This window comes from Eretmochelys imbricata, chromosome 15, assembly GCF_965152235.1.
Source record: "Eretmochelys imbricata isolate rEreImb1 chromosome 15, rEreImb1.hap1, whole genome shotgun sequence".
Classification (NCBI taxonomy): domain Eukaryota; kingdom Metazoa; phylum Chordata; order Testudines; family Cheloniidae; genus Eretmochelys; species Eretmochelys imbricata.
The window spans coordinates 15,016,597-15,040,915 of record NC_135586.1 but is presented as its reverse complement, the minus strand read 5'-3'; the positions used below and the strand labels follow the sequence as shown (position 1 = coordinate 15,040,915).

The 24,319-nt window shown below is 40.6% G+C and overlaps 1 protein-coding gene across 4 annotated transcripts; it reads left to right on the top strand.

The window, feature by feature from the left end:
* Positions 1–43: 43 nt before the first annotated feature.
* Positions 44–23,723, top strand: SNAP29 (synaptosome associated protein 29). Of its 4 annotated transcripts, XR_013348039.1 has the most exons (8): positions 44–209; positions 1,400–1,784; positions 6,186–6,382; positions 8,368–8,453; positions 12,277–12,381; positions 14,342–14,527; positions 20,637–20,914; positions 23,478–23,723. XR_013348039.1 is itself a non-coding variant. In XM_077834766.1 (7 exons), exons 2-6 carry the CDS (start codon positions 1,539–1,541, stop codon positions 14,497–14,499), a joined length of 792 nt encoding a protein of 263 aa, XP_077690892.1. In that variant the 5' UTR covers positions 44–209; positions 1,400–1,538; the 3' UTR covers positions 14,500–14,527; positions 23,478–23,723. The 4 variants fall into 4 exon arrangements, 3 of the variants coding, with proteins under 3 accessions (XP_077690892.1, XP_077690891.1, XP_077690889.1); XM_077834766.1 differs by lacking the exon at positions 20,637–20,914; XM_077834765.1 differs by lacking the exons at positions 20,637–20,914; positions 23,478–23,723 and adding an exon at positions 15,520–18,714 and having other exon boundaries at positions 45–209.
* The last annotated feature ends 596 nt before the right edge of the window (positions 23,724–24,319 follow it).

Sequence of the window (24,319 nt, the reverse complement as noted above, 5' to 3'; positions counted from 1 at the left end):
GCCCCGGCCTGAAGGTTCCATAGCCGCCCGCTTCCCCGTCACATACGCATACACACACCCCCTCAACGGCGAGTCATGATAGTTTCTCCCAGCCGCTTCCCCTGCGCAAGGGGCAGCGATGGTTTAAGCCAGTAGTCACGGGGTGGAGGAGCCCGGCGGGTGTTGGCACCGCTCAGGCGGGCGTCGGGGTCGCTGGCGGGCGGCAGCTGGTGAGTGGGGGCTGGCGCGCGCGGCGCGGCTCCGGCCCCTCAGCGCGGGAGCGAGGCCAGGAGGTCCGAGGGCCGCTGTCCCGGCTCCCCGGAGCGGCAGGAGTGGGGGCGCCTCGGAGACGGAAGGGGCGTGGGGCTCCCCCGATGGGCGACGGGGGCGGGGGGGGGGGGACCCCGCCGCGTCTGTCCGGGGCTCAGGCCCCCCCGCTCAGGCCCGGTGCCGAGCAGCGCGGGGCGAGGATACACCCACCGCCCGGGGGCGGCCCGTGCCTGAGGAGTGTGTCCCCCTGCGGCGTCATGGCTGAGAGCGGCCCGCGGCGCCGCAGCGCGGGGCATCTGGGCCGCCACCGGGAAGCTGCCGAGGAGAAGGCTCTCCCATCTGCCGTGCGGCAGGTCCGGGAGGAGAAGGCAGGGGCTAGAGAGCAGGAGGCTCCATATGGGCGGGGGGGGGCTTTAGCTCTCTCGTGGTATCCATTAAAACGAGGGGTGGATGCCCGTGCAACTGCAGTAGCTTTGTGTCTGGAGTTACTTGAATGATTGTGGAAGGGGAATGCTGACTCCTTTCCCCGCCCTCCCCCTCCTCGCAAAGGAGAGTTAAATCTACAGTGATTTGTTGAGTCTGTTCCCTACAGGTTCCTATACTGCCTCCTCGCCATAGTATCCGAGCACCCTGTAGTAATGTGTTGAGCAACGTGACTAATATTTGTCATGTGTGGCTCATTCTTTCTCTCATCCTCTTTCCCAGGGGAAAATTAAATGTGCAGTGTGATGTTTTGTTTGATAAATGATACGTACGCTGTGCTGTGAGTCAGTATTAGCAAAAGCAACGTTAAATAAGTACCTGTGACGCTTGAAACAGAAGGTAGTGCGATCTATGATGGCTTGTAGATCCTGTGGGAGTCTGTTCCACAGTCTTGAACTAGCCCTTGAGAATTTGCAGTTGCCTGCACAGATGAGTTTTACCGTGCGATGGAGAGATCCATTGTGTCCCAGATGCAGAGTTTGTTATAGGGGGGGAAAGAACGGAAATACCAAGATGCAATTTCCCACCCAGATATAAAAATGTATTTGCTCCTCTCTCCCTTATGTATCTTCTGTGGTTCATATCACAGCTTATATTTTTATACCTTAGTGAACAATTTTTCTTAACTCAGTGTTCTAAAGATAAATAAAAACTGTTTCCTTTACAGGTAAAGATTTTTCATTCTGTTGAGGTTCAATCCCTCTGAACAATTGCTGTAGGCCCTGGGAATGCCAGTGTGACTCCAAACTCACTTTTCTCTAGTTTCACTCACGCTATAGCAAAGGGAGAAAACACACACTGGCATTATGTCATCTTACACAAAAAACTATAATCCCTTTGATGATGATGATGAAGGTTTGAAGCCAGTCAAGTGGAACAATGGAAATGATATCTTTGATGACCCTACTGACAGGCAACATAGGGAGGCTACAAATAAACAGAGGTATCTTCAGCAGGAAGTTCTGAGGCGGGCTCAGGCCACAGAGGACAGCACTAATAGATCTCTTTCCCTCATTTATGAATCTGAGCAAATTGGAGTAGCCACATCAGAGGTAAGTTCTTAATGACAGTAATATTGATTTTTTTCAAGATATAATCAAAACTTTACATAAGTGCCTTTTTGGTTTATTTAGTCACATTATTAAACTGACTCAGCAATGTTAACACTAAACATAAAGAGATCGGTAAGTCCCAGATCTTGTAAACATTTAAGCCCGTGTGTAACCTTCCTCAGTAGAGTAGCATGAGGCTAAATGAGTGCATGATCAGGAGACAAGTTTGATTGTTAATATTTTGTTTTGATTTTTAATATTTTGATTGTTAATGATAATATTTTCATGCTGAGTGCCTTCAGTTTTTAACTAGTCATATAAAAAAGGTCCATATTGGCCTACTGGTCTTATTAAATGTCTGAGTTGTCTACACAGACTTCAAAAACACCTGAAACCAGGAAAAAAATCTAGTTCAATACCCTAAAAAGCCTTAACCAGAAGTGCCTGCCGATATTTTGCATGCTGTCATGGTGAACTGCTTTATAAACTGTATTTTAGGGGGTTTAAAGTGAAAACTTTTAGAGGTCTTTTATCAAACACTCCTATTAGTTTATCTTGGTAGTCTGTAGAAACTGTTCATTGTTGCAGGGGCTGGGAGGTGATACTGGCAATGAAGCTGTTAGCTAATTTGTTTTTGTTTGTTTTTAAATCCAAGTTGCAGCTTCCTTGGCTGCTTTAAAGTCTTGAGGAGAGCGTATCTGAGTTCTCGCAATAAACCTTTCCTTTATAGGGTCTGATTAAGACTCTGATAACATTAGTCTGATGTGTAACTGTATTTTGATAAAAATGCCAATTAAAAATTAGCAAAGCCTGTGTAGGTATTCTGTTACCACAATTGTTGTTCTGTTACCACAAATGAAAATGATTGTTCTAACTGTGTAAAGTCTGATAGACCTTCTTTTTCCTGTTAAATTGTGGCCTGCAATTAATATAGCACACTATCCAATGTGTTTAGGCTCATCTCTGTTAATCATTTCCCTTAGTCTGATGGGGATTTTTCAGAATAAGTGATGATGAGACCTATTACAAATGTATCTAGAGTCACTAATTTGGTCTTCTGGGCTGCATCATCTGTTGAGGGAGGATGTTTGCTCAAATGGTAGTAATTGGTTTGCGTATATAATTCTGAGGGAATGCATAGACACAAGTCATATAATTGTCTATAATAACTTTCATGAGTAACTTGATTTAGATAGTAAACTCTTCAATGTACGCACTTTGAGAAGTGGTAATAAATGTTCTCTAATAGTGGAAGGAAAAATCCAGCCCTTATCACAAAACAGTTTGGTCTGTTACTGAAAATCCAAAAGAAATTTGCAGTGTAGGCCTGATTTAGTGTTAATGGTAGAATCTGAATGGCACAGAACTGGTTGCTTGAGTGGGGAAACATAAAGTAAAAAGAGAGACTGCAAGACTGCTTATCTAAAATTCAGTAAATCTAGGAAAGAATATGGACAGCAGTTCTATTTTTCATTAATGCAACTGCAAGCAGATGGATTCTGGCTGTGTATCTTTGATATTTCAATGTCTTAATCTGCATACCTGTGTGCTTTAGAATTTTAAAACTATAGGCTGTAGGAATCAGTTAATGCAGAAAAGACTCTTATAAGAAAATAGCACTAACATTTTTCTATCAGTGGATGCTTTCTGAATGACCTAGTGCAGACTATTCGTGTGAGAATGATACTCTTTATTAGTGAAAATGTGGAACTGAAATAATTCTAACAGCATTACTTGCCTCACTTGTGTAGATTCTGTATTGGTAATCTCTTTTCATCTCTATACTTCCATGGTAAAATGTAACATACCTTAGCAAGGGCAGATAAAGGTGTTAAGACCTGATAAAAATGGTGACTCTAACAAGTTTCTAGATCTTGTTCACAATAGGTGGCAGGAAGTTGGCATTTCTTATTAAGAACTGTAGAGCTAATGAAGGCTACAGTTGCCTTGAGCTGGAGTTGGCAGTTATTGATTTTAGTGCCACAGGGCTAGACGCCTTAGAAATACCTCAGGGAGAAAGAGGCGCTTTTTTGTTCAAGCATGCCTGTTGCCCTCTTTGCATTTTTTGCTTTCTCTTTTATTGGTTCTCCTCCTCTTCCTGGAAGCTTTTAATCATCCTTTTTCACAATTGCCACCACCCTGAAATGTAATTGTCAAGTTCTTGTCACTTTTGTTTGCATGCATCTAATGCTGAAAACAAAATTAAATTAATAAGGAATCTTGTTTCCACTTTTCTACTGAGCTTGTAATAAGGAATAGGAAAGTGAAACTAATTCTGCTTCTCCATTTTCATGAAGCAGTAAGAAGCAGTCCCTTTGGGTGGAGGGCCAGAGAGCTTAGCAAGGTGCTGGTTTGATTACTGCTTACAACTGCAGGGTAAAGATTTACAAACGTTTGTATTAGCAGGTACAGTGGTTCAAATCTGAACCATTTCTGTTTGTCACTTTCATCTTCCACATTAGAAATTGCTGCATGCATAATTAACTGTGGTATGAGGCAGCATGGTCTAGTGGATATAACACTAGGCTGGTACCTAGGAGAGCTCTGTTCTGTTCTTGGCTCTGCCAGTGATCTGCTGTGTGACCTTGCCCAAGTCACTTCTTTTTGTGCCTCTGTTTTCCATCCACCCTTTGTCTGTCTCTTTTAGACTGTAAACTCTTCAGGGACTTCAAATAGTGCCTTGTGCAGTGGGCCTCAAGGTCAGCTGAGGCCTCTAGGCACTAGCATAAAAAAATAATAAATAACAAATACATAAAGGAAAGTTAGAGCCTGGAGAACAATGGGTTTAAAATGTAAGAAAACTTACACTATATTTATCCTTGATTCTTGTGAAAATCTCCCATTGACATTAATGAAAATTCTGCAGGTAGAATGAGAACAAAATAGCTTCTTAAATCTACATGTTTCAGAGTAACAACTATGTTAGTCTGTATCTGCAAAAAGAAAAGGAGTACTTGTGGCACCTTAGAGATTAACAAATTTATTTGAGCATAAGCTTTCATGAGCTACAGCTCACTTCATCGGATGCACGTAGTGGAAAACACAGTGGGGAGATTTTATATACACAGAGAATATGAAACAATGGGTGTTACCATACACACTGTAACAAGAGTGATCAGGTAAGGTGAGCTATTACCAGCGGGGGGCAGAGGGGATCTTCTGTAGTGATGATCAAGGTGGGCCATTTCCAGCAGTTGACAAGAGCGTGTGAGGAACAGTGGCAGGGGGAATAAACATGGGGAAATAGACGTCAAGAATTATAACATTCAAAAACCAGTCGGAGAACACTTCAGTCTCTTTGGTCACTCAATTACAGACCTAAAAGTGGCAATTCTTCAACAAAAAAACTTCAAAAACAGACACCAAGGAGAGACTGCTGAATTGGAATTAATTTGCAAACTGGATACAATTAACTTAAGCTTGAATAGAGACTGGGAGTGGATGTGTCATTACACAAAGTAAAACTGTTTCCCCATGTTTATTTCCTTCCACCCCACTGTTCCTCACACGCTCTTGTCAACTGCTGGAAATGGCCCACCTTGATTATCACTAAAAAAGGTCCATCTGTCCCCCTTCCTTCCCCCGCTCTCCTGCTGGTAATAGCTCACCTTACCTGATCACTCTTGTTACAGTGTGTATGGTAACACCATTGTTTAATGTTCTCTGTGTATATAAAATCTCCCCACTGTGTTTTCTACTGCATGCATCTGATGAAGTGAGCTGTAGCTCACGAAAGCTTATGCTCAAATAGATTTGTTAGTCTCTAAGGTGCCACAAGTGCTCCTTTTCTTTTTGCAGATACAGACTAAGGTGGCTGCTACTCTGCTATTTCTGTAGCTCACAAAAGCTTATGCTCAAATAAACTTGTTAAATCTACATGTACTTCACAAATCTGTGGTATAGAGTAGTAGTCAAAAAGCGGTGTTTAAGAGTTATTGATGGGCCAGGAAATTGAAATTTTATATAAAATTTCCACATATATAATATAAATTAGAGGAAAAAAGATAAGGTTACAAAATATTGGAAGTAGCATGTCATGGAGAGGGGTGAATATAACTTGTCCAGTAGTCTAGACATATGTAAGCAAGGAGGGCTTAACTCAAATTTCAGGAAGGATTCAGTATTCTGGCTTCCTGTTTCCATCTAACTGGATCTCCTGAGTAAGAGCAATATCTTAAAGCTGTGACATTTCAAATGCATGTACGATAAACAAAGAGGATCTTTCTTATGCTAAGGAGTCGTATAGCAATTCTATATAATTATCCATAAAACACAGCCCACTACAGACTGAAAAGAGGAAATGCAGCTTTTGAAATCTTATTCCTAAATGTTAAAACCATTGACATCACAATCTATCCCTTGACTTGACTAACTTCCATTTTTCTGTTAATTTCCCTTTAGGAACTTGTACGTCAGGGTGAGGCACTAAAGCGCACTGAACGAATGGTGGATAAAATGGACCAGGATTTAAAGATTAGTCAAAGACACATAAACAGCATTAAGAGTGTCTTCGGTGGTTTTGTAAACTACTTCAAATCGAAACCTCCAGAGACCAAGCCTGAGCAGAATGGAGCCCCTGAGTATCAAGGAAACAGCAGGTGAGTAGAAAGAGAATTTTAAGAGTGGTAGTGGTCAGTTGGAGTTGGCAGCAGAGGCGACGCATAGGTGGGGCATGTCGGGTTTTATTAATCCTTTTTCACAATTGCCATTGCCCTAGATTGGCTTGCAGAGAAGGGCTCTATTCTCCCACTGCACCTGCCTCCAAGCACGCTTTACCCCTGTCCCCGGCAGCCCCATATGTAACATGCGGTGGGGGGGGGGGGGGCGGCACTGGGCAAAGGAGACGTGGGGTGGTCATGTGTCCTCCTCTTTCAGTTGTGCCCCCACCGCTCCCCCAGTATGGGGAGGCACGAGTCATCTATGGTTGGCAGGGAGACCTGCCTCTTAGCAGAAAAGTCTTGCAAACTGATCCCATGCACTGCAGGATGTAGACAAAAAGAACACTACTCCATCATGCCACCCCTATGGCTGGAATAGCTTTCTTGAGATGGTCTGCAAGGCCACTATCCCCTTCTCTATTCCGATCCCTTTTTAAAATCTTCTACTTACACAATTTAGAAGTAGCCAACACGTTTTAGTTTAAATAACATAACCTCCATTCTCCTTTATTCCATGCTGTGTACTAGCCTGAGTAATGGTCATCTTACTGACTTCTATTCTGTTGTGCTGTGTCTGATATTGAACCCCAATTCTGCTCTTGAGTCTGCATAGCCACTAGAGTCAGCACAGACCAGACTGCAGCGTTGAGGCTTTAGTTTGTAAGCTCCTCAGGTCAAGGACCAAGTATTTCATCTGTATTGTGATCCCCTAGCACATATTTCAGTACTCTATACTAATAAATATAAGCCTCTGGAATTTTGATCAAACCAGCATGCGTTTCTGCCCACTCAACATGAAAAGTCTTTTGATACTTAAATGGTCAATCAGTCAAATATTGCAAAAAATATTTGCAAAATAACTAGTTGGTTATATGTTAAAGGCAGCTAAATCTTTAATTTTCTAACTTGATTTCAAAATTTGAAAGAATGTTTTTAAACCTTAGTCGTGGAAATTATATTGCTGTGAGTTTGTACTGGTATGTGCAGCTATATTTCATGGGGTAATAAGGACGTTGAATATTCAAAGCATTTGAAGACAAAAGCGCTGAATGTGAGCTAAGTGTTTTTCGTGATCTCTAGAGAAAATCAGTATCACAGGATGGTAAGAAACTATATTAAATATGACTGGTCTAAAATTAAATAACTTTTATTCTGAAATGTTCCAATTTTTCAGTGACTTGTAATGGGAAAGCAGGTTCTTTCAATTGTATGTTGTAAACTTGCAAGATGGGGACTATTTTCTTCTCTGATGCTTTTGCTAAAATTTCTTTTTCTTTGGTACTTGTGGTAAGAATAATTTCATATTATCTAGATAGTTTAATGAGAACTGTGTAGAGGTTTGTAGCTGTACAGCCTTGTAAATTTGTGTACCAGCTTTAAAAAAAAAAAAAAAAAATTAGGAAATCCAGAGCTGGACCCCTGCCATAATCAAGCATACTGAAAAACTCCCTCCTATTTATCCTGTGGTCTTATACTCTTTCTCTTTCCAATTTACTAACAACTCTGAATAAAAACAAACAAAAGTTAAGCAAACTGACTTCTTAGAGCAGAACCATGTGACATTCACCTTCAGTGCAGCAATGTGTGAATAACACAGCAACATTGTATGTGTATTGTTTCAGGGGAGAGGGCAGGTTACTGTACGATATTTGGCTATATGTCTTGGCGAGTGCCTTTACTGGTAAAGACTGGGGGCTTGATTCTGTTCCCACAGAAGTTTATAAGAATTTTGCTGTTGACTTCAGTGGGAGCGTGATTGAGCCCTGTAAGATTAAAAATGAATGTCAAGAGAAGGGGAACTGGTTCTAAGTAAGAAGCAATTCGCTATCCTTAAAGGAATTTGGGGCCTAATCCTATTCAGTCGTTACAGAATTCAACCAATGGGCACGAAGAATATTTCCTCTATTTTTTTTCTCTCTCACCAGATTAAAAGAAGCCATGGTCTTTAGTAAAGAACAGGAATCAAGGTACCAGGAGAGTCATCCAAATTTAAGGAAGCTGCGTAATTCTGGTTTGTTAATTTATTTGATGTTGCCCGTCACTTTGGGTGTACTTTACATAGCTTAGAGCTGTGTCTGTTTAGCCTTCCTGGAAAGAGTATCATCACATATAGACACTAACAATAAAGAGGCTTGCAAGATTCAGCACCTTTCCTTCCTCATGCAGATGCAACCTAAGCAGTGTACAAGAACCTACCTAATGTTTTCAAGTATAGCCATATCCTGTGTATGTCAAATGACTAAAAATGATTCAGAAGGAGCACATTTGAACCATGTGTTTCTACTGCTTTCAAACATGGCTGACTCCCTTATCAATATAGATGTAGCTAACCCTGATCCAGGAGACACGTGTCTTATTCATACAAAATAGCATGTAGGCTTTTGTTCTTTCCCTAGCTTTTGTATTAAGCAAACTTCAGCTAATGTTGGTTGGTGCTGAATGGCCATAGCCTGCTTTAAATAAGGGCCCATTTTATAACGAGTCTTCATTTATATTTGTGAGGGTTAGAAAATACTGTTGTCTTTGAAATAGATCTATAAATAAAGCAGCACTGTACCTTACTGATCTAATGCATGCTGAAAATGTAACAATTGAGTATAATTGTGTGAGCTTGGTGTTTGGCACTTAAATGGTTAATTTCACCACTTCGCATTTACCCTGTCACATAGGGTGCAAAAATGATACTTGTGGCTCTGTATTGTTTGTCTGCCAACAGATTAGAGAGCTTCACTCTGAAGATAGCAAACCATTAATTTACAACAAGAAGGCTAGAAGCTTTTCAATTAATTAAAAAGAAACACAAAATTTGAAATTTCTTGTGTTAAAAGGTCTAAATAGATCTCCACAGGCAACATATGGAAGCTGACCACTAGAAGGCACAAGAGCTTCCTTATGACTTGCCCATAAGGGGCACTGTTTGGCTTTTGTGGCTTTGGCCCAGTTTTTTCCCAGCTAAGTAGCAGAACTACAGAAAGCAACACACATGACTTTAAAAAAGGAGGACTTGTGGCACCTTAGAGACTAACAAATTTATTTGAGCATAAGCTTTCGTGAGCAACAGTTCACTTCATCGGATGCATGCAGTAGAAAAGAGTGGGGAAATTATAAATACACAGAGAACATGAAACAATGGGTGTTACCATACACACTGTAACGAGAGTGATCAGGTAAGGCATCCGATGAAGTGAGCTGTAGCTCACAAAAGCTTATACTCAGATAAATTTGTTAGTCTCTAAGGTGCCACAAGTACTCCTTTTCTTTTTGCGAATACAGACTAACACGGCTGCTACTCTGAAACCAGGTAAGGTGAGCTATTACCGGCTGCGGGGGGGAAGCGGCCTTTTGTAGTGATAATCAAGCTGGGCCATTTCCAGCAATTGACAAGAACGTGTGAGGGGCGGGGGGGAAGGGGAATAAACATGGGGAAATAGTTTTACTTTGTGTAATGACACATCCACTTCCAGTCTTTATTCAAGCCTAAGTTAATTGTGTCCAGTTTGCAAATTAATTCCAATTCAGCAGTCTCTCATTGGCGTCTGTTTTTGAAGTTCTTTTGTTGAAGAATTGCCATTTTTAGGTCTGTAATCGAGCGACCAAAGAGATTGAAGTGTTCTCCGACTGGTTTTTGAATGTTATAATTCTTGACATCTGATTTGTGTCCATTTATTCTTTTACGTAGAGACTGTCCAGTTTGACCAATGTACATGGCAGAGGGGCATTACTGGCACATGATGGCATATATCACATTGGTAGATGTGCAGGTGAACGAGTCTCTGATAGTGTGGCTGATGTGATTAGACCCTATGATGGTGTCCCCTGAATAGATATGTGGACTACAATCCACCAGTGATCTTCCTGAAAACACCATCTTAGCCACTGTGGATGTAGAAGCCCTCTACACCAACATTCCACACAAAGATGGACTACAAGCCGTCAGGAACAGTATCTCCGATAATGTCACGGTAAACCTGGCGGCTGAACTTTGTCACTTTGTCCTCACTCATAACTATTTCACATTTGGGGACAATGTATACCTTCAAATCAGCAGCACTGCTGTGGGTACCCGCATGACCCCACAGTATGCCAACATTTTTATGGTGACTTAGAACAGCGCTTCCTCAGCTCTCGTCCCCTAATGCCCCTACTCTACTCGCGCTACATTGATGACATCTTCATCATCTGGACCCATGGAAAGGAAGCCCTTGAGGAATTCCACCAGGATTTCAACAATTTCCGTCCCACCATCAACCTCAGCCTGGACCAGTCCACACAAGAGATCCACTTCCTGGACACTACGGTGCTAATAAGCGATGGTCATATAAACACCACCCTATACTGGAAACCTACTGACCGCTATTCCTACCTACATGCCTTCAGCTTTCATCCAGACCACTCCACACGATCCATTGTCTGCAGCCAAGCTCTACGATACATTTGCTCCAACCCCTCAGACAGAGACAAACACCTACAAGATCTCTATCAAGCGTTTTTACAACTACAATGCCTACCTGCTGAAGTGAAGAAACAGACAGACAGAGCCAGAAGAGTACCCAGAAGTTACCTACTACAGGACAGGCCCAACAAAGAAAATAACAGAACGCCACTAGCCGTCACCGTCAGCCTCCAACTAAAACTTCTCCATCGCATCATCATAGATCTACAACCTATCCTGAAGGACGACCCATCACTCTCCCTGATCTTGGGAGACAGGCCAGTCCTTGCTTACAGACAGCCCCCCAACCTGAAGCAAATACTCACCAACAACCACACACCACACAACAAAAACACTAACCCAGGAACCTGTCCTTGCAACAAAGCCCGTTGCCAACTGTGTCCACATGTCTATTCAGAGGACACCATCATAGGGCCTAATCACATCAGCCACACTATCAGAGGCTCGTTCACCTGCACATCTACCAATGTGATATATGCCACCATGTGCCAGCAATGCCCCTCTGCCATGTACATTGGTCAAACTGGACAGTCTCTATGTAAAAGAATAAATAGACACAAATCAGACTTCAAGAATTATAACATTCAAAAACCAGTCGGAGAACACTTCAATCTCTTTGGTCACTCAATTACAGACCTAAAACTCGCTATTCTTCAACAAAAAAACTTCAAAAACAGTCTCCAACGAGAGACTGCTGAATTGGAATTAATTTGCAAACTGGACACAATTAACTTCGGCTTGAATAAAGACTGGGAGTGGATGTGTCATTACACAAAGTAAAACTATTTCCCCATGTTTATTTCCCCCCGCCCCACTGTTCCTCACACGTTCTTGTCAACTGCTGGAAATGGCCCACCTTGATTATCACTACAAAGGGTGTTTTTTGTTTGTTTTGCCCTCCCCTCCCCCCGCTGGTAATAGCTCACTTTACCTGATCACTCTTACAGTGTGTATGAACACCCATTGTTTCATGTTCTCTGTGTATATAAAATCTCCCCACTGTGTTTTCTATTGCATGCATCTGATGAAGGGAGCTGTAGCTCACAAAAGCTTATGCTCAAATATATTTGTTATTCTCTAAGGTGCCACAAGTACTCCTTTTCTTTTTGCAGGTACAGACTAAGGTGGCTGCTACTCTGAAACCTGACACATGACTTTAGTTACTGCTTTAATTTACAACCAGGAAATCCACTTGCAAACATGGATTTCTGCATATCGTAAAGCCAGACCTATTGATAATGATGTTGGATTGAATGTATTCGGTCTCACTGACAAGAGTCAGATGACAGAAAGTCAGCTGTCAGTCAGCTAGAGCAATTCTTAATAGTTCTGAATCATTCGTTTGTTTATGAGGACTAAAAATGTCTTACGTTGTTAACAGACTATGATTTCAGTGGAACCAATTCAGAATCTTCTGTCCAACCCGATGTTTATCCAAAGAATCAACATCTCCGAGCTTACCACCAGAAAATTGACAGCAACTTAGGTGAGTTAGAAATTGAAGCTATGTGACTTAACATGATTTCCATATCTTGCTATTTATAGCCTGAGAGAATTCAGAGCAGTCTGTTCCCAACTAGCTGTGTCCTTAAAACTTTGCGTTTAGTTCATACACAGATCTTTGATTATAAAAGCTCCTCTGTGTATGCAGTTTCTGTTTCAAAAGCTTCCGCCTGGTAGATCTGCTACATGCTTTAGGCCAGTCTTCATGATTAAGTCCCATCATGTTTCACACATACTATGAATTTAGTAGTCCACTTCTTGTCCAAAATGGATTTTAACCAGATGGCGGACTGTTGTAGGACAGAAGACACAGTTTAGTAATAGATTTGAGTTAAAAATGCTTTTAATGTAAAACCAGCTATAGATTGAAACTGGCTAAGATTATTGCAATAATATAAATCTGTATGGAAACTAACATCTGCAATGGGGTATCCCTGCTGGGTCTCAGTATTTTCTTTTCTCTGTGCTCCTATGGCTTTTGTTTCAATATTGGACTCCACTGAGACAAAAACAATTATTCAAAGATGTTTTGGTTACTGAACTGCTGAACAATTTATTTTTTAAAGAAAACCACACCACAGTTATCCCAAAACTTTTTAACCTGATACCGATTGCCACTTTGTGTAATTTAAATATCTTGCCTTTGACTACATCAAAATAATATCTGCTGCATGTTTAACCAGTCGCTGTGCAGACATTCCTATGCAACATCTCTTCAAATGGATGGAACAGGGTCAAGCAGGATCATCCAGCTATGCTGAAAAAGCACATTAGCTGGGTATTACTGATGATAATACCAGTAAGGAAATACCCATTTTAGCATTTAAATATCAAAAATATGAATAGCATAGTCTCCTGTAATGTAGAATGTACCATTTATTTTGCATAGTATGTTTGGTTTATGTGAATGTCAGTAGTGCATCAGTTTGGATTCTGAAGCCTTCGTAAACAAATGCTTAAAACTTTATTTTAATGAGCTTAAAGTTCTGAAGAAAATGGAAAAAATTGGAAGGAATTAAATCCTTAAGGTGTGGATTTTTTCCTCTTTCTGCATATGTTAGTACTTCTGAAGAAAGTACAATCATAATCTGTTTTATTCTATATAAAATGCCTCTGTATGCCTCTTGTCTGCTCTGTCTGACCTGGAAAGAGTGATATGGAAGAAAACAAATACGTGAAGAATCAGGATGCTGAGCCATAAGTGTTACGATAGATATAACAACTGTTCTACTCCCACTCCATTCTGAACTTGTTAGTTTCCAAAACATTGATGCCAGCCAATTGTGCAGTAAACTTCTTTTCTGCAGCTAACTACTTCAAAGAACACATTCTAGGATATAGGAACAAGTAAACCTGTTCATCCACATTAAACCAACTTGTACCTTATGGAAGGAAATGCTCTAAAAATCCGTGTACAGAAATGGGGTGTATTGCAAGGATTGGAGCTTTATAGAATTAACCATTTTTACACCTGTGTATTTTGATCTTTCTTGATAATAAATATCAGTTTAAAGAACAAACTGTGAGAGACTGCTCATGTTAGGGTGTCAAATGTACAGAGGCAAGAAAAAATATATATCCATCCTTAAAGTAAAGGGAGAAAGTTAACATGTCTAAATGTATTTTAGACCCGACAAATACCTTAGTTTATCAAGATCAAATTTAGTTTTCACCATTTATTGTGTCTCTTTGTTTGCAATGTACTCACTTTGAGCAACGAAAACTGATTAGTCACTTTTCTGGTACTAATGCACTGCCAGTGTTATAACATTTGTATTGCAAATATTGTAGGGGGATCGTTAAGCAGCTTTCACTGACACTTGGTTTAATTTAAGGTTTTGGGGGAAATGGGAGGAATTTTGACAGCACCCATTTAAATGGCACCTATATCTTGTAATTCCTGCTGTTTTGAACCTTCATACTCCCTCTCTCTCCATTGGCAGATGACATGTCTTCTGGGCTTGGCCGTCTGAAAAACCTGGCTCTGGGTCTGCAGACAGAAATTGATGAGCAGGATGACATTCTTGACCGGCTAACCGGAAAAGTAGACAAACTGGATGTCAATATTACAAGCACTGAAAGAAAAGTCCGACAACTGTAAAGTCTTCTCAGAAATTCTTTCCTTCAGTGTAAGATCTTCCTGGATGTTTATCTTGCTGGGGGTTTCCTTTGTTTTTTTGTTGTAAATCTTGGACAATATCCATTTCTTACTTTGTCAGTGGCTTAGCTTCATTAAAATTGCAGAATCTTGAGTGCAACATAGGATCTTAAAACACTTCTTAATATATACATATGTGTACATTGGATAGCACATCTTTCTGCATGTGGTTGCAATCCTTCACTCTGGATTCCTGCTCATTTATATTATGTGCCATGTGCATATAGGAATTTTCAGTCTACATGTTTCAATGCCCTTATCCTTAGAACTGTGGCAAAGAAAATAACTAAATTTTGCACCTGTTTTGCAAGGAATTGTTTAAGAATTTAAAAATAGCTATATGTAAACATACAGATTACCAGCTGTAAAAATAATTCTGAATGCTATCCCCTAGCATTTCTGTGTTCGCTCCTAGGGAATCTCAGAGGTTTCCAAACAACTGGAATAGCTGTCAAATGTGACATGCAATGATGCTGGTACTAAAACTGTGTTGGTCCCCTTCTGCCTAGGGGGGAAGAGATGCTGCACGCTCAAAAATCCTCCACTGATGGTAGTGGTTGTCCTTTTATGTGCTGCTTTTTGCCAGCCGACTGAGTAGGTGGCTATTTGAACAGCAGCATCTCTCCTAAAAATGGAGATTTGGACTAGTATTTCAATTTTAAAAATTTTAATTTTTTCAAATAGGAAAGGTGGAGTGGGGGAGTTCATGGCATAGTCTTATGTGATGACTATTTCTTCCTCCCACAACACCACTGTTGAGAAATTAAACTTGCACCTATACCTACATGCTCTCCAGCTTTCTGGCTTTGCAATTTTTAGTTTGTACAGATGACAAATGTTTTAATTATTTCCAGTTTTCCAAATCCAAACTGGAATCCACCTACTAGTTTTTTGTTTTGTTTTTTTTCCCCCTTATGTCTTTGTAAATAACACTGTTAAACAAAACTTATTTTAATTCTACAGCTGTGGGAAGGTAACAACCAAACGATCACCACCTATCTGCCTGATTGGTGACGTCTCTAAAACGAGCCGATTAATAACGATTCAGATCTTACTGGACAAGTATCCATATCGCAAAATTTACCACCACGTTTGACAGTAAGAACCTAGTTGGCAGTTCCAGCAGAGAGGCCAGCAAATTAAAACCCTGGTCACTGCAGCTGGTCCCTCCAGATTGTCCTGGCACATCGATGAGCACTGTGGAGAAGCTTGCATTGCATACAGCTGCCTATGCTGCGTGGTGTGCTGATAAATGGAAAACTTTGGTGTCTAGGTCTGTTGATTCAGCACCTTTCATAATCGCTAAATTCACACATTTTTCCCTTTTTTAAAAAAAGACTTGTTCAAACACTTAAAAATCCCATCTTCTGACTTGGTGTGAACATACTCCCCCTGGCGCATAAAGAATTTTCAACCCTCTTGTTCTGTACAGTCTGTGTAGGAAAGTAAAGCATTAAACCATCTGAACTTCCTTGCTGTTGGGGGCAATGTTACTGGAAAATAACTCCTCTAGTGCTCCTGGCAATTACATTTCTCTGATGTGAAACCATTTGAAAACTAGTGTATGTTGCATGCTGCCCTGCTGGTGTCACAAATGTCACTTTGCAAAGAAAGTGGCTGCCACCAGCAGGAAACACACAGGTGCCAATTATGAGAGTATTCTGCTATAGATCTTCATTACCTTTTAATTTTCTTGTTGTCTCCCACCTGAAAGTTTGAAAAAGCCTGTTACTACCTACACATCTTGTGCCCTTGTGTATACATACCATTACTAGCGCTTTTTCCCCATTGCCAGGGTATTCATGAGTGATTAGCTGTCTCATTTTAATGTTAAGGCATTTATTTAGAAAGTAACATATCTTGAACTTGTAAAAAGCTGAAAGCATGTGAGGGGAAGGAAGATTGAAACGTTTGTCCTACCTACCTTTGATGGCTTATTTAAGTACTCGTCAGAAAAAATAGTGGTTGGAGGGGGGAAGTGCTTTCTTTTCTTGCTATAGGAACTTCCAGAACACAGTGCTGATTGACAGAGGTATCTTTCTTTTCTGGGTCCAAGCTGTGTGTCTGTATCCTATCCCAAGTTTAAAAATTGTGGAAAATTCCACTACCAGTTAGTAACACGATTAACTTATTTGAAATCTGCCTTCACGTGTATATGCTTACCCCACAACTAGACTTTTCCTAAAGTAAGACCTTGGTAATCAGTGTGCAGGCTGAATAGTTTTCTCCATTGAGTTGTAGCTAATGGAGAAGAAATGTAGCTAGAAGATCCAGCTATGTGTTCATGTATATTGAAAAACGAGAGGAAGATGGGGCTTGGATATGAACAGTGATGGCAATAGATTTGTTAGTTTAACAGGGATGCCTTTCTGACATAATTTAGTTTAAGAAGAAATAGAAGAATTTATTTCACAAAACAGACCAGACTTTTTTTAATAATGTAGTTTTATCAGCCTTACTAAAAGCTGCTTGTGTCCTTAGGGGAGATCTTTGCTATAAGAAATCTACTTTGGCTTTTAAAACATTTTGATCATTACACATTTCAAATCAGAACTCAGAATTACGTGGGAGTTCTACAAAGGCCTAATTTCTCATCTCTTTACTCAACCCCGTTCACCCTTGCCAGTCGGTGACATCTGCTATTTCCTCATTGTTTACGGGCTTCCTGCTCTACTAACTTCTGTGGTCCTGTTTTAAAGGATTGCTTTCCACATTCGGGCTCTTTCGTGGGGATGACCATTGTGTTTAAGCATAAACTAAAATCTGCTGCAAGCCGAACTCCTTTCCTAGCTTTCATAGAAAATGCTTTACTCTGTCTGCTGCTAAAAAACATAAAATGTTCACAATGGGAAGAGAGCAATGCTGTGTTTTGTAATACAGTGATGAAACTCTTGCTGACTCAAAGCTATTTTGCAAAAAGAGGAAATAACTGAAAAGCTGACTTTTTTTTCTTTCCTAGAAATTTCTGCCTTCCCATGCTGCTGAAGGCTTAATTTTTGTAACTAGTCTTTTAGATCCTGTCTAAAATACCATTTCATCTTTCTGTCGGGTACCATTGAGAAACTTATCCTCTCGTGTTGGCTTAAGCTTTTTAAAAATGATTCTGCAAGCTTACCCTTGAGTGCCAGCTCAACCAACTATTCTGCTTAAGTGTGCCTGTTAGCAGGATAGCTCCCTTTCTTTACAGCAGAACATCACTGGTGATACTGTAGACTAGGCAACGTTTATTGGCTTGAGTGGCAGTTAGTGTTAAATATCTAAATAAGGTTGCAAAAACTTCTATGCAGGCATCTTTATAAAGTAAGACAGGCTCCCTCATAGGAAGATTTATTTCTTTAAATGAGATTAGGGGTATTACAATTCAGAATTTTTTTCTTCCTGAGCACAGATTTGACAATAAACAACCCTCTTTTAAAAAATTAAATCTGGCTATTGGTTTGTAATAAATTGTACCTATAAAACTGTTCTTGAGCATTGAACCAAAACTGCACTAAATAACCTAGGGCAGCCAAGATGTAGGCTCTAAGGCCCAGTTCTTGCACTGGGAACTGCACGGGCTGAGTCTGACTGAAATCACTGGGGCTCTGCCCGGGCACAGGGCTCTGCATGGTACTCCATGCAGGATCATGGCCTACGACTTTGTGTGTGCATACAGAACGTCTAGAAGAAACTCTTTTGACTGTATTGAGGCTCCTGTATTTAGATTGTATGCAAACAGTACTCTGAAAATTTAGCTTGTTTGTCTAAAATTTCAGTTTTTTACATGATTGAAATGTAAAATATTTTGCTGTTTAATAGCTTTTGTGAATGTTCACCTTATGTAAAACTAAGAAATAGAAAATACTTTTTCCAGCCGTTCAGCCTTCAGAACAAACTGACTTTTGTCGTTCCTTTTACATGGATACATCCATAGGAAAGAGAATGGTTTTGGCTTTGAAATTTGTGTGACATCAGCATTATAGGTAGTGATGATTTGACTACAGAACTGGCTTTTTTTAAATAGTAACATACACCACACAGATTTAATACTTTTTTTTATACAAGCAAAACTGAAGTTTGTCTTAATGAAGGATTAAACTGGATTATAATTCAGCAATTTAAGATGTCAAATGGAATCTATATTGAATGGTGAGATGCTCAATAAAGGTGCTTATTGTACATGAAGACTTGTTGCATTTTATTTCCAGGGTGAAAGTATCGTTACCAGATGCTGGAAACCATCAAAGTATAATAATTGGATTTTTTCCAGTAAAAGGATATTCTTTAACTGAGGATATTTCCATTATAAATAACATCCTGTCCACTCCCAGAAGTTGCTATAGTGTGGTGTCATTCTTAGGAGCTACAACTCTGGAAGGAGATGCTTTAGCAAATCATGTAACTTCACCAGTCATTTGCTGCTGAACAACCACCCTTAATACTACATAGGAAAACTAGGATTTCCAATGCATGGGCCTATTGCGATTGCTGTGACTGGTAGCAGATGTTTTTGAGAATGGGGTGAAAGAGTTGAATTTCTGCCTGATCCTGTTTTGGTCACTTTAGACCCTGAATCTTGGGGTTTGGCATGCCCTCAATTGACAAGCATAGCTTTAATTGTTGATAATAAAATGTAGACTTTATTTCAAAACATCAAAATCCTGCCACAGTATTTGACTCTAGCAGTGAATATCACAGGTTGGCTACATTCTGTGTGAGGGACAACGCTTAGGGAATAAGGCAATCAAATTATGCGGTGTGCTGCAAGCTTTAAACCATCAGGAATGTAGTTTAGGGCATGGTCCCCAGTCTGGTCATACCAGTATTTTCCAAGGTGCCTGTAACCATGGTGGTGATAGTACTTGTGTTTGGGGAGAGTAATGTGGTGTTTGGAAATCTCTGTATGATAAGGATTTAAATACCTCAGTGCCAGTTAGTGCCACAGGAAAGAGCCTTTGAAGGTCTTATTGCAAGAAATTCTCAGTAGAAATGAGGAGCTAGTTCTTAGAGGAATCAGAATGGTGCTTAGAATTGAAGTATCTACTACAATTCTAGCTGCCACTTGTATCCCTCAGCATGGATCTCCTACAAGTAGGAGGTGAGAGCCCCTCTCCTCCCACTTAGTAAATGGGGCAGACAAATCCTCAGGAGTACAGCAGGGATGTTGGAGAGAAGTTAGAAACACTGTGTACTCTAGTCTCTTCTGGGTCTCAGCTCACTGTACTTATGTGCAAACTTAATTCTAGCAATTGTGGAAGAAATCTATCTGGCTTCATGTGAAGATACAAGGGTATTTTCTTTATGGCTAGCCAGGTATTTTCTCCCTTTTATGCTCTCTTAAAGGGTTTCCTTGACCACAACTGAATCCTTGGCTTTCTTGGAAGTGAGAAAGGGAAAGGGAGGTAAAGGAGAGATGCTCATGCAGTTATGTAGGCAAAAAAATGGAATGATTGTCCTTTTGGAAGAAACAGATACCCTAACCTCTGCTGTCTGTCTCTTTTCCTCCCCGCCGTTCCTTCTTCTTTCTCATCATCCTCTACAACCCCTTTCTCCCCCCTTCCACCACACAAACCTCCAGGAAGGAGGGAATTCTCCCATTTTTCATTTCCTGCAGTGTGCCTTTTCCCCAGGGGAACAAAAGATTTATAGAATCCTGGGGCTGAAAGAAAGGTACAGTTGACCCCAAAATAAGATGGCTCCCAAACTATTACTAGGAAGCTGTCTAGATGTCTCGCTAGGGGCAGGGGTTGTCTAAATACAATAACTTGGTAGCTCTGCACCAGCTATAAAGAGCCTAGCTGGAAAACAATCAGGCTGTGACTACACCATAGACCGAGTGGACGTCCCTAGCAAACAGATTCCCATTGCTGTGCATTGATGCCTTGTGGGAGAACTGACCTCATTGACATCCTAATTCTGTTTTTCTTGGTTTGTATAGCTTTTTTAATTTAGTTTATTTGTAAATATGATTTTTCTGTTTATGGAAAATCAGTTCTATCCAAAGATGAGCCCAGCACTCTATATAAGCAGGTTACATTCTGCCTCCAACAGTGTTTGGTTGGTCTTGTCAGTGCGCCTGACCATCCTTCTGTTTTTCACAGCAATTGGGGCAACAGAGATGTGATATGTGCTACTGAGACTGTCATAAATATAAAGGGAAGGGTAATCACCCTTAAAATCCCTCCTGGCCAGAGGAAAAATCCTTTCATCTGTAAAGGGTTAAGAAGCTAAAGGTAACCTTGCTGGCGCCTGACCAAAATGACCAATGAGGAGACAAGATACTTTCAAAAGCTGGGAGGAGGAAGAAAAACAAAGGGTCTGTGTCTGTCGGTGTGATGCTTTTGCCGGGGACAGAACAGGAATGGAGTCTTAGAATTTAGTAAGTAATCTAGCTAGATATGCGTTAGATTATGATTTCTTTAAATGGCTGAGAAAATAGCTGTGCTGAATAGAATGACTATTCCTGTCTGTGTGTCTTTTTTGTAACTTAAGGTTTTGCCTAGAGGGATTCTCTATGTTTTGAATCTAATTACCCGGTAAGGTATTTACCGTCCTGATTTTACAGAGGTGATGCTTTTTACTGTTTCTTCTATTAAAATGTTTCTTTTCAAGAATTGAATGCTTTTTACATTGTTCTAAGATCCAAGGGTTTGGGTCTGTGGTCACCTATGCAAATTGGTGAGGATTTTTACCAAACCTTCCCCAGGAAGTGGGGTGCAAGGGTTGGGAGGATTTTGGGGGGAAAGACGTTTCTAAACGACGCTTTCCTAATAAAAATAAACCCAGATAAATGTTTGGTGGTGACAGTGGAAGTCCAAGGGCAAAGGGTAAAATAGTTTGTACCTTGGGGAAGTTTTAACCTAAGCTGGTAAAAGTAAGCTTAGGAGGTTTTCATGCAGGTCCCCACATCTGTACCCTAGAGTTCAGAGTGGGGAAGGAACCTTGACAGAGATACTTTGGGTTTCTTTTTCCTTCATTGTGGCAAGGAAGGGATTTGGAGAGGGGTTGGAATTTATAAATAACGTAACCAAAATGTCCATTGTCCCTAGAGTGTGCTGGACATTGCCCTTAAGAGTTTATAATCTAAATAAACAACATGCATACACGCAGCAGTGGGTGAAAGAGAGGATGTTGCATGAGATGTTTTGAAACTCTCATTTAAAAATGTTTATCATTTGCCTTTATTTATATAAAGCTGTACCCAGACTTGTTATCAGATGTGTTTAGGTAAAACAGAGAAGGATTAATGTTTATGTATTTTGTTTTTGTTTCACCAATACCAATCTATTTACTCATTGGTTTTAATCCCTTCCTATGGTCATTTTAATTCTGTATTCTTCTCCTCTAACTTAACCCTGTCCCTATACCCCACTTTCCCTTCCCCTTGTCTCTGCACTGGGACCCTTAACTTTCCCCCCAGCTTCTTCCCTATTCCTCCATCCCAGTATTTATCTCCTTCCCTTCATTGGACCTAACCACCTTACCCCAGTGGAAAAGAAAGGGGTTCTGCTGATTGTTGATAAGTAGACCTCTCTTCCCTTTGCCCCTCCCTTGAGTCCAAATTCTTCTCAGCCCAGGTAGTGGGCTGGAATTCAGGAGACATGGGGTTCAGATCCTGGTTCTGTCAGTTTCTTTGTGTAACCTTGGACAAATCCTGTGGTTTAATTCACTTTCTGTAAAATGGGGATTGTAATATTCCCCTATTTCACAGGGGTAGTGTCAGGTTCAATTAACCTATGATCAGGAGGTGCTTGGATGCTATTGTGATGGGGGCCATAGTTAGCTAGCTAGAAAGCTGTCCATGCTAGATGCTGATCTGTTATTGGTTGGATTGATCCCTTCTCAATGAGCCCTGTGCTGTTTTAGCTCATTGAACAGTTGGTGGTTGGGTTGTGGTGTCTTGGGGGGGGGGAGTTCTTCAGCCACAATCGCTGCCAAGCTGTTCTTTTGAGGCAGACCAATACTGTAGTGGTGCTTTCATCACAAGCTGAAAGCAAAGGAGATGAAGATGATTCACAGATGCTTAGAAACTCTGGCTACACTGGCTTTCCTAGCATTTCTAGGTTAGAATTTCTGGAGAGGCATTTCCTTTCAACAATCTCCATAAGCTAAATAAACTATTTAAAAAAAATGTTTGTTTTACTGATCTGCATCTAGACTGTACATTTCCCACTCCAGCTAGTGTGCTCTAGTGCTGGGTTTACGTTGGCAAGCTCTCAGGAGCCTGAAGGTTTCCCGTGTGTCCGAGGGAGGTGAGCATAACCCCTCCCCATATGTAGCACATGGTTTCAGCTGAAACCTTAGGCTTCTACCAGGCAATAACAAAGCCCACTCTGGTTAAGATGGAATAATGCTCTGTTCTGGACTATGCCCTTTTAACAAAGATGAAGGAGGCGGCAACCTGTCACCCTAATTCAGCAAGGCATGTGCCTAACTTTCACCATGTGGATAGTACAATACAAGTCAATGGGGTTATTCACATCCTTAGTCAGACACATGGTTACATACTTGCTGAGTCACTCAGGACCTGTGTGTGTTGGTATCTTGAAGCATCTTCAATAATTTCTAAGGAAACTTTTTTCTCCCCCAGGCTTGGTGGGTGTCAATACTGTGGAGACAGTTCTTGTGAGAACATATTTTTGTTGTTTTTTGACCTTTTGTGGTTCTCTTTCATATAATAGAATTTGAACAGTTCAAAGATTTGAACTGAAACTTGAGAAGCTTTGTGAAATTGTTGAGTACTTTTGTTGGGGCTGTATATAAAATGAGATGTCTTAGCAGAGAAAACAGATTCATTCTTGAGATATATTCTTACCCTCTTTCTGTGATGATTTTTAAACTATTCAGTTAGCCATTGGCCATGTATTATCATAGCCCTACCTGACTTTGTTTTATTCTGAATTTCATCAACTGCTTTCCCATTTTGATATCTCTTTCTGCAGTATATCATGACTGGAGTATTGTCAAATAATGAAGGAGCTGGGAGAGAACAGCCAAGAGGGATAACTTGAAAATTTGCTGACAAGAAGCAATTAAAGGCAATGTTAGGATATAGTGAAAGATGGAAAATGTTGAAACTCGCCAGAAGTATCCAAATAAATATCAGCTACCGTCATGTCTCTGAAGTGAATTTCTCTGGTGCTTTGCACAGCTATCATCAAAATAAAACAGATGGACTGTGAAATGTGTGAGCAGACTGACAAATTGGAGTCTGATCTTCAGGAACGTGTCCATAGTGATGATCAAAATATCTTTTCCCTAAAATAAGGAGATTAAAAGCATCTATGCACTCTCATATTTTTATAATACAGAGCAGGAAAGTTAGCCTCAATGTAGGTCAAATATAACTGAAAACAATTTTGCTTGTAATATGTGATCGTGAGTAGATATGAGCAGCCGGTGCCAGCTGAGACAAGCACTTTAGTACATACTAGCTTATTTCTTCCTAACAGTAAGTGAAAGGATAACATTCCCATGAGACTAACCAAGTAGCCCACGCTAGTCAATGAGGGCCACATTGGCAATTTGCCAGATTCACAAGGGCCCAGCAAGTTGTACAAAATGGATCATATTGCATCTGCCTCATTTTTCAGATTATGATGTTGGTCAGGATGGAACAGAGCATTCTGGGATCTGTAGCCTTGACTGACTGTCCTCATTTGTAATACAAGGATAAATTCAGGCTCTGTTTTAAGTCTGTGAGCTGTATTTTGCCCTCCCTGTTTTAATCCAAGGGTAGAATGGGTTTAAAAGCGCACTAAACTTCCCCTCCCCAATTCCCAGG

Coding starts and splice junctions, on each gene's coding strand:
- SNAP29 (XM_077834766.1), top strand. CDS start 1,539: ATGTCATCTTACACAAAAAACTATAATCCCTTTGATGATGATGATGAA. Junction 6,383..8,367: donor GAGTATCAAGGAAACAGCAG/GTGAGTAGAAAG, acceptor CTCTCTCACCAG/ATTAAAAGAAGCCATGGTCT. Junction 12,382..14,341: donor GAAAATTGACAGCAACTTAG/GTGAGTTAGAAA, acceptor CTCCATTGGCAG/ATGACATGTCTTCTGGGCTT.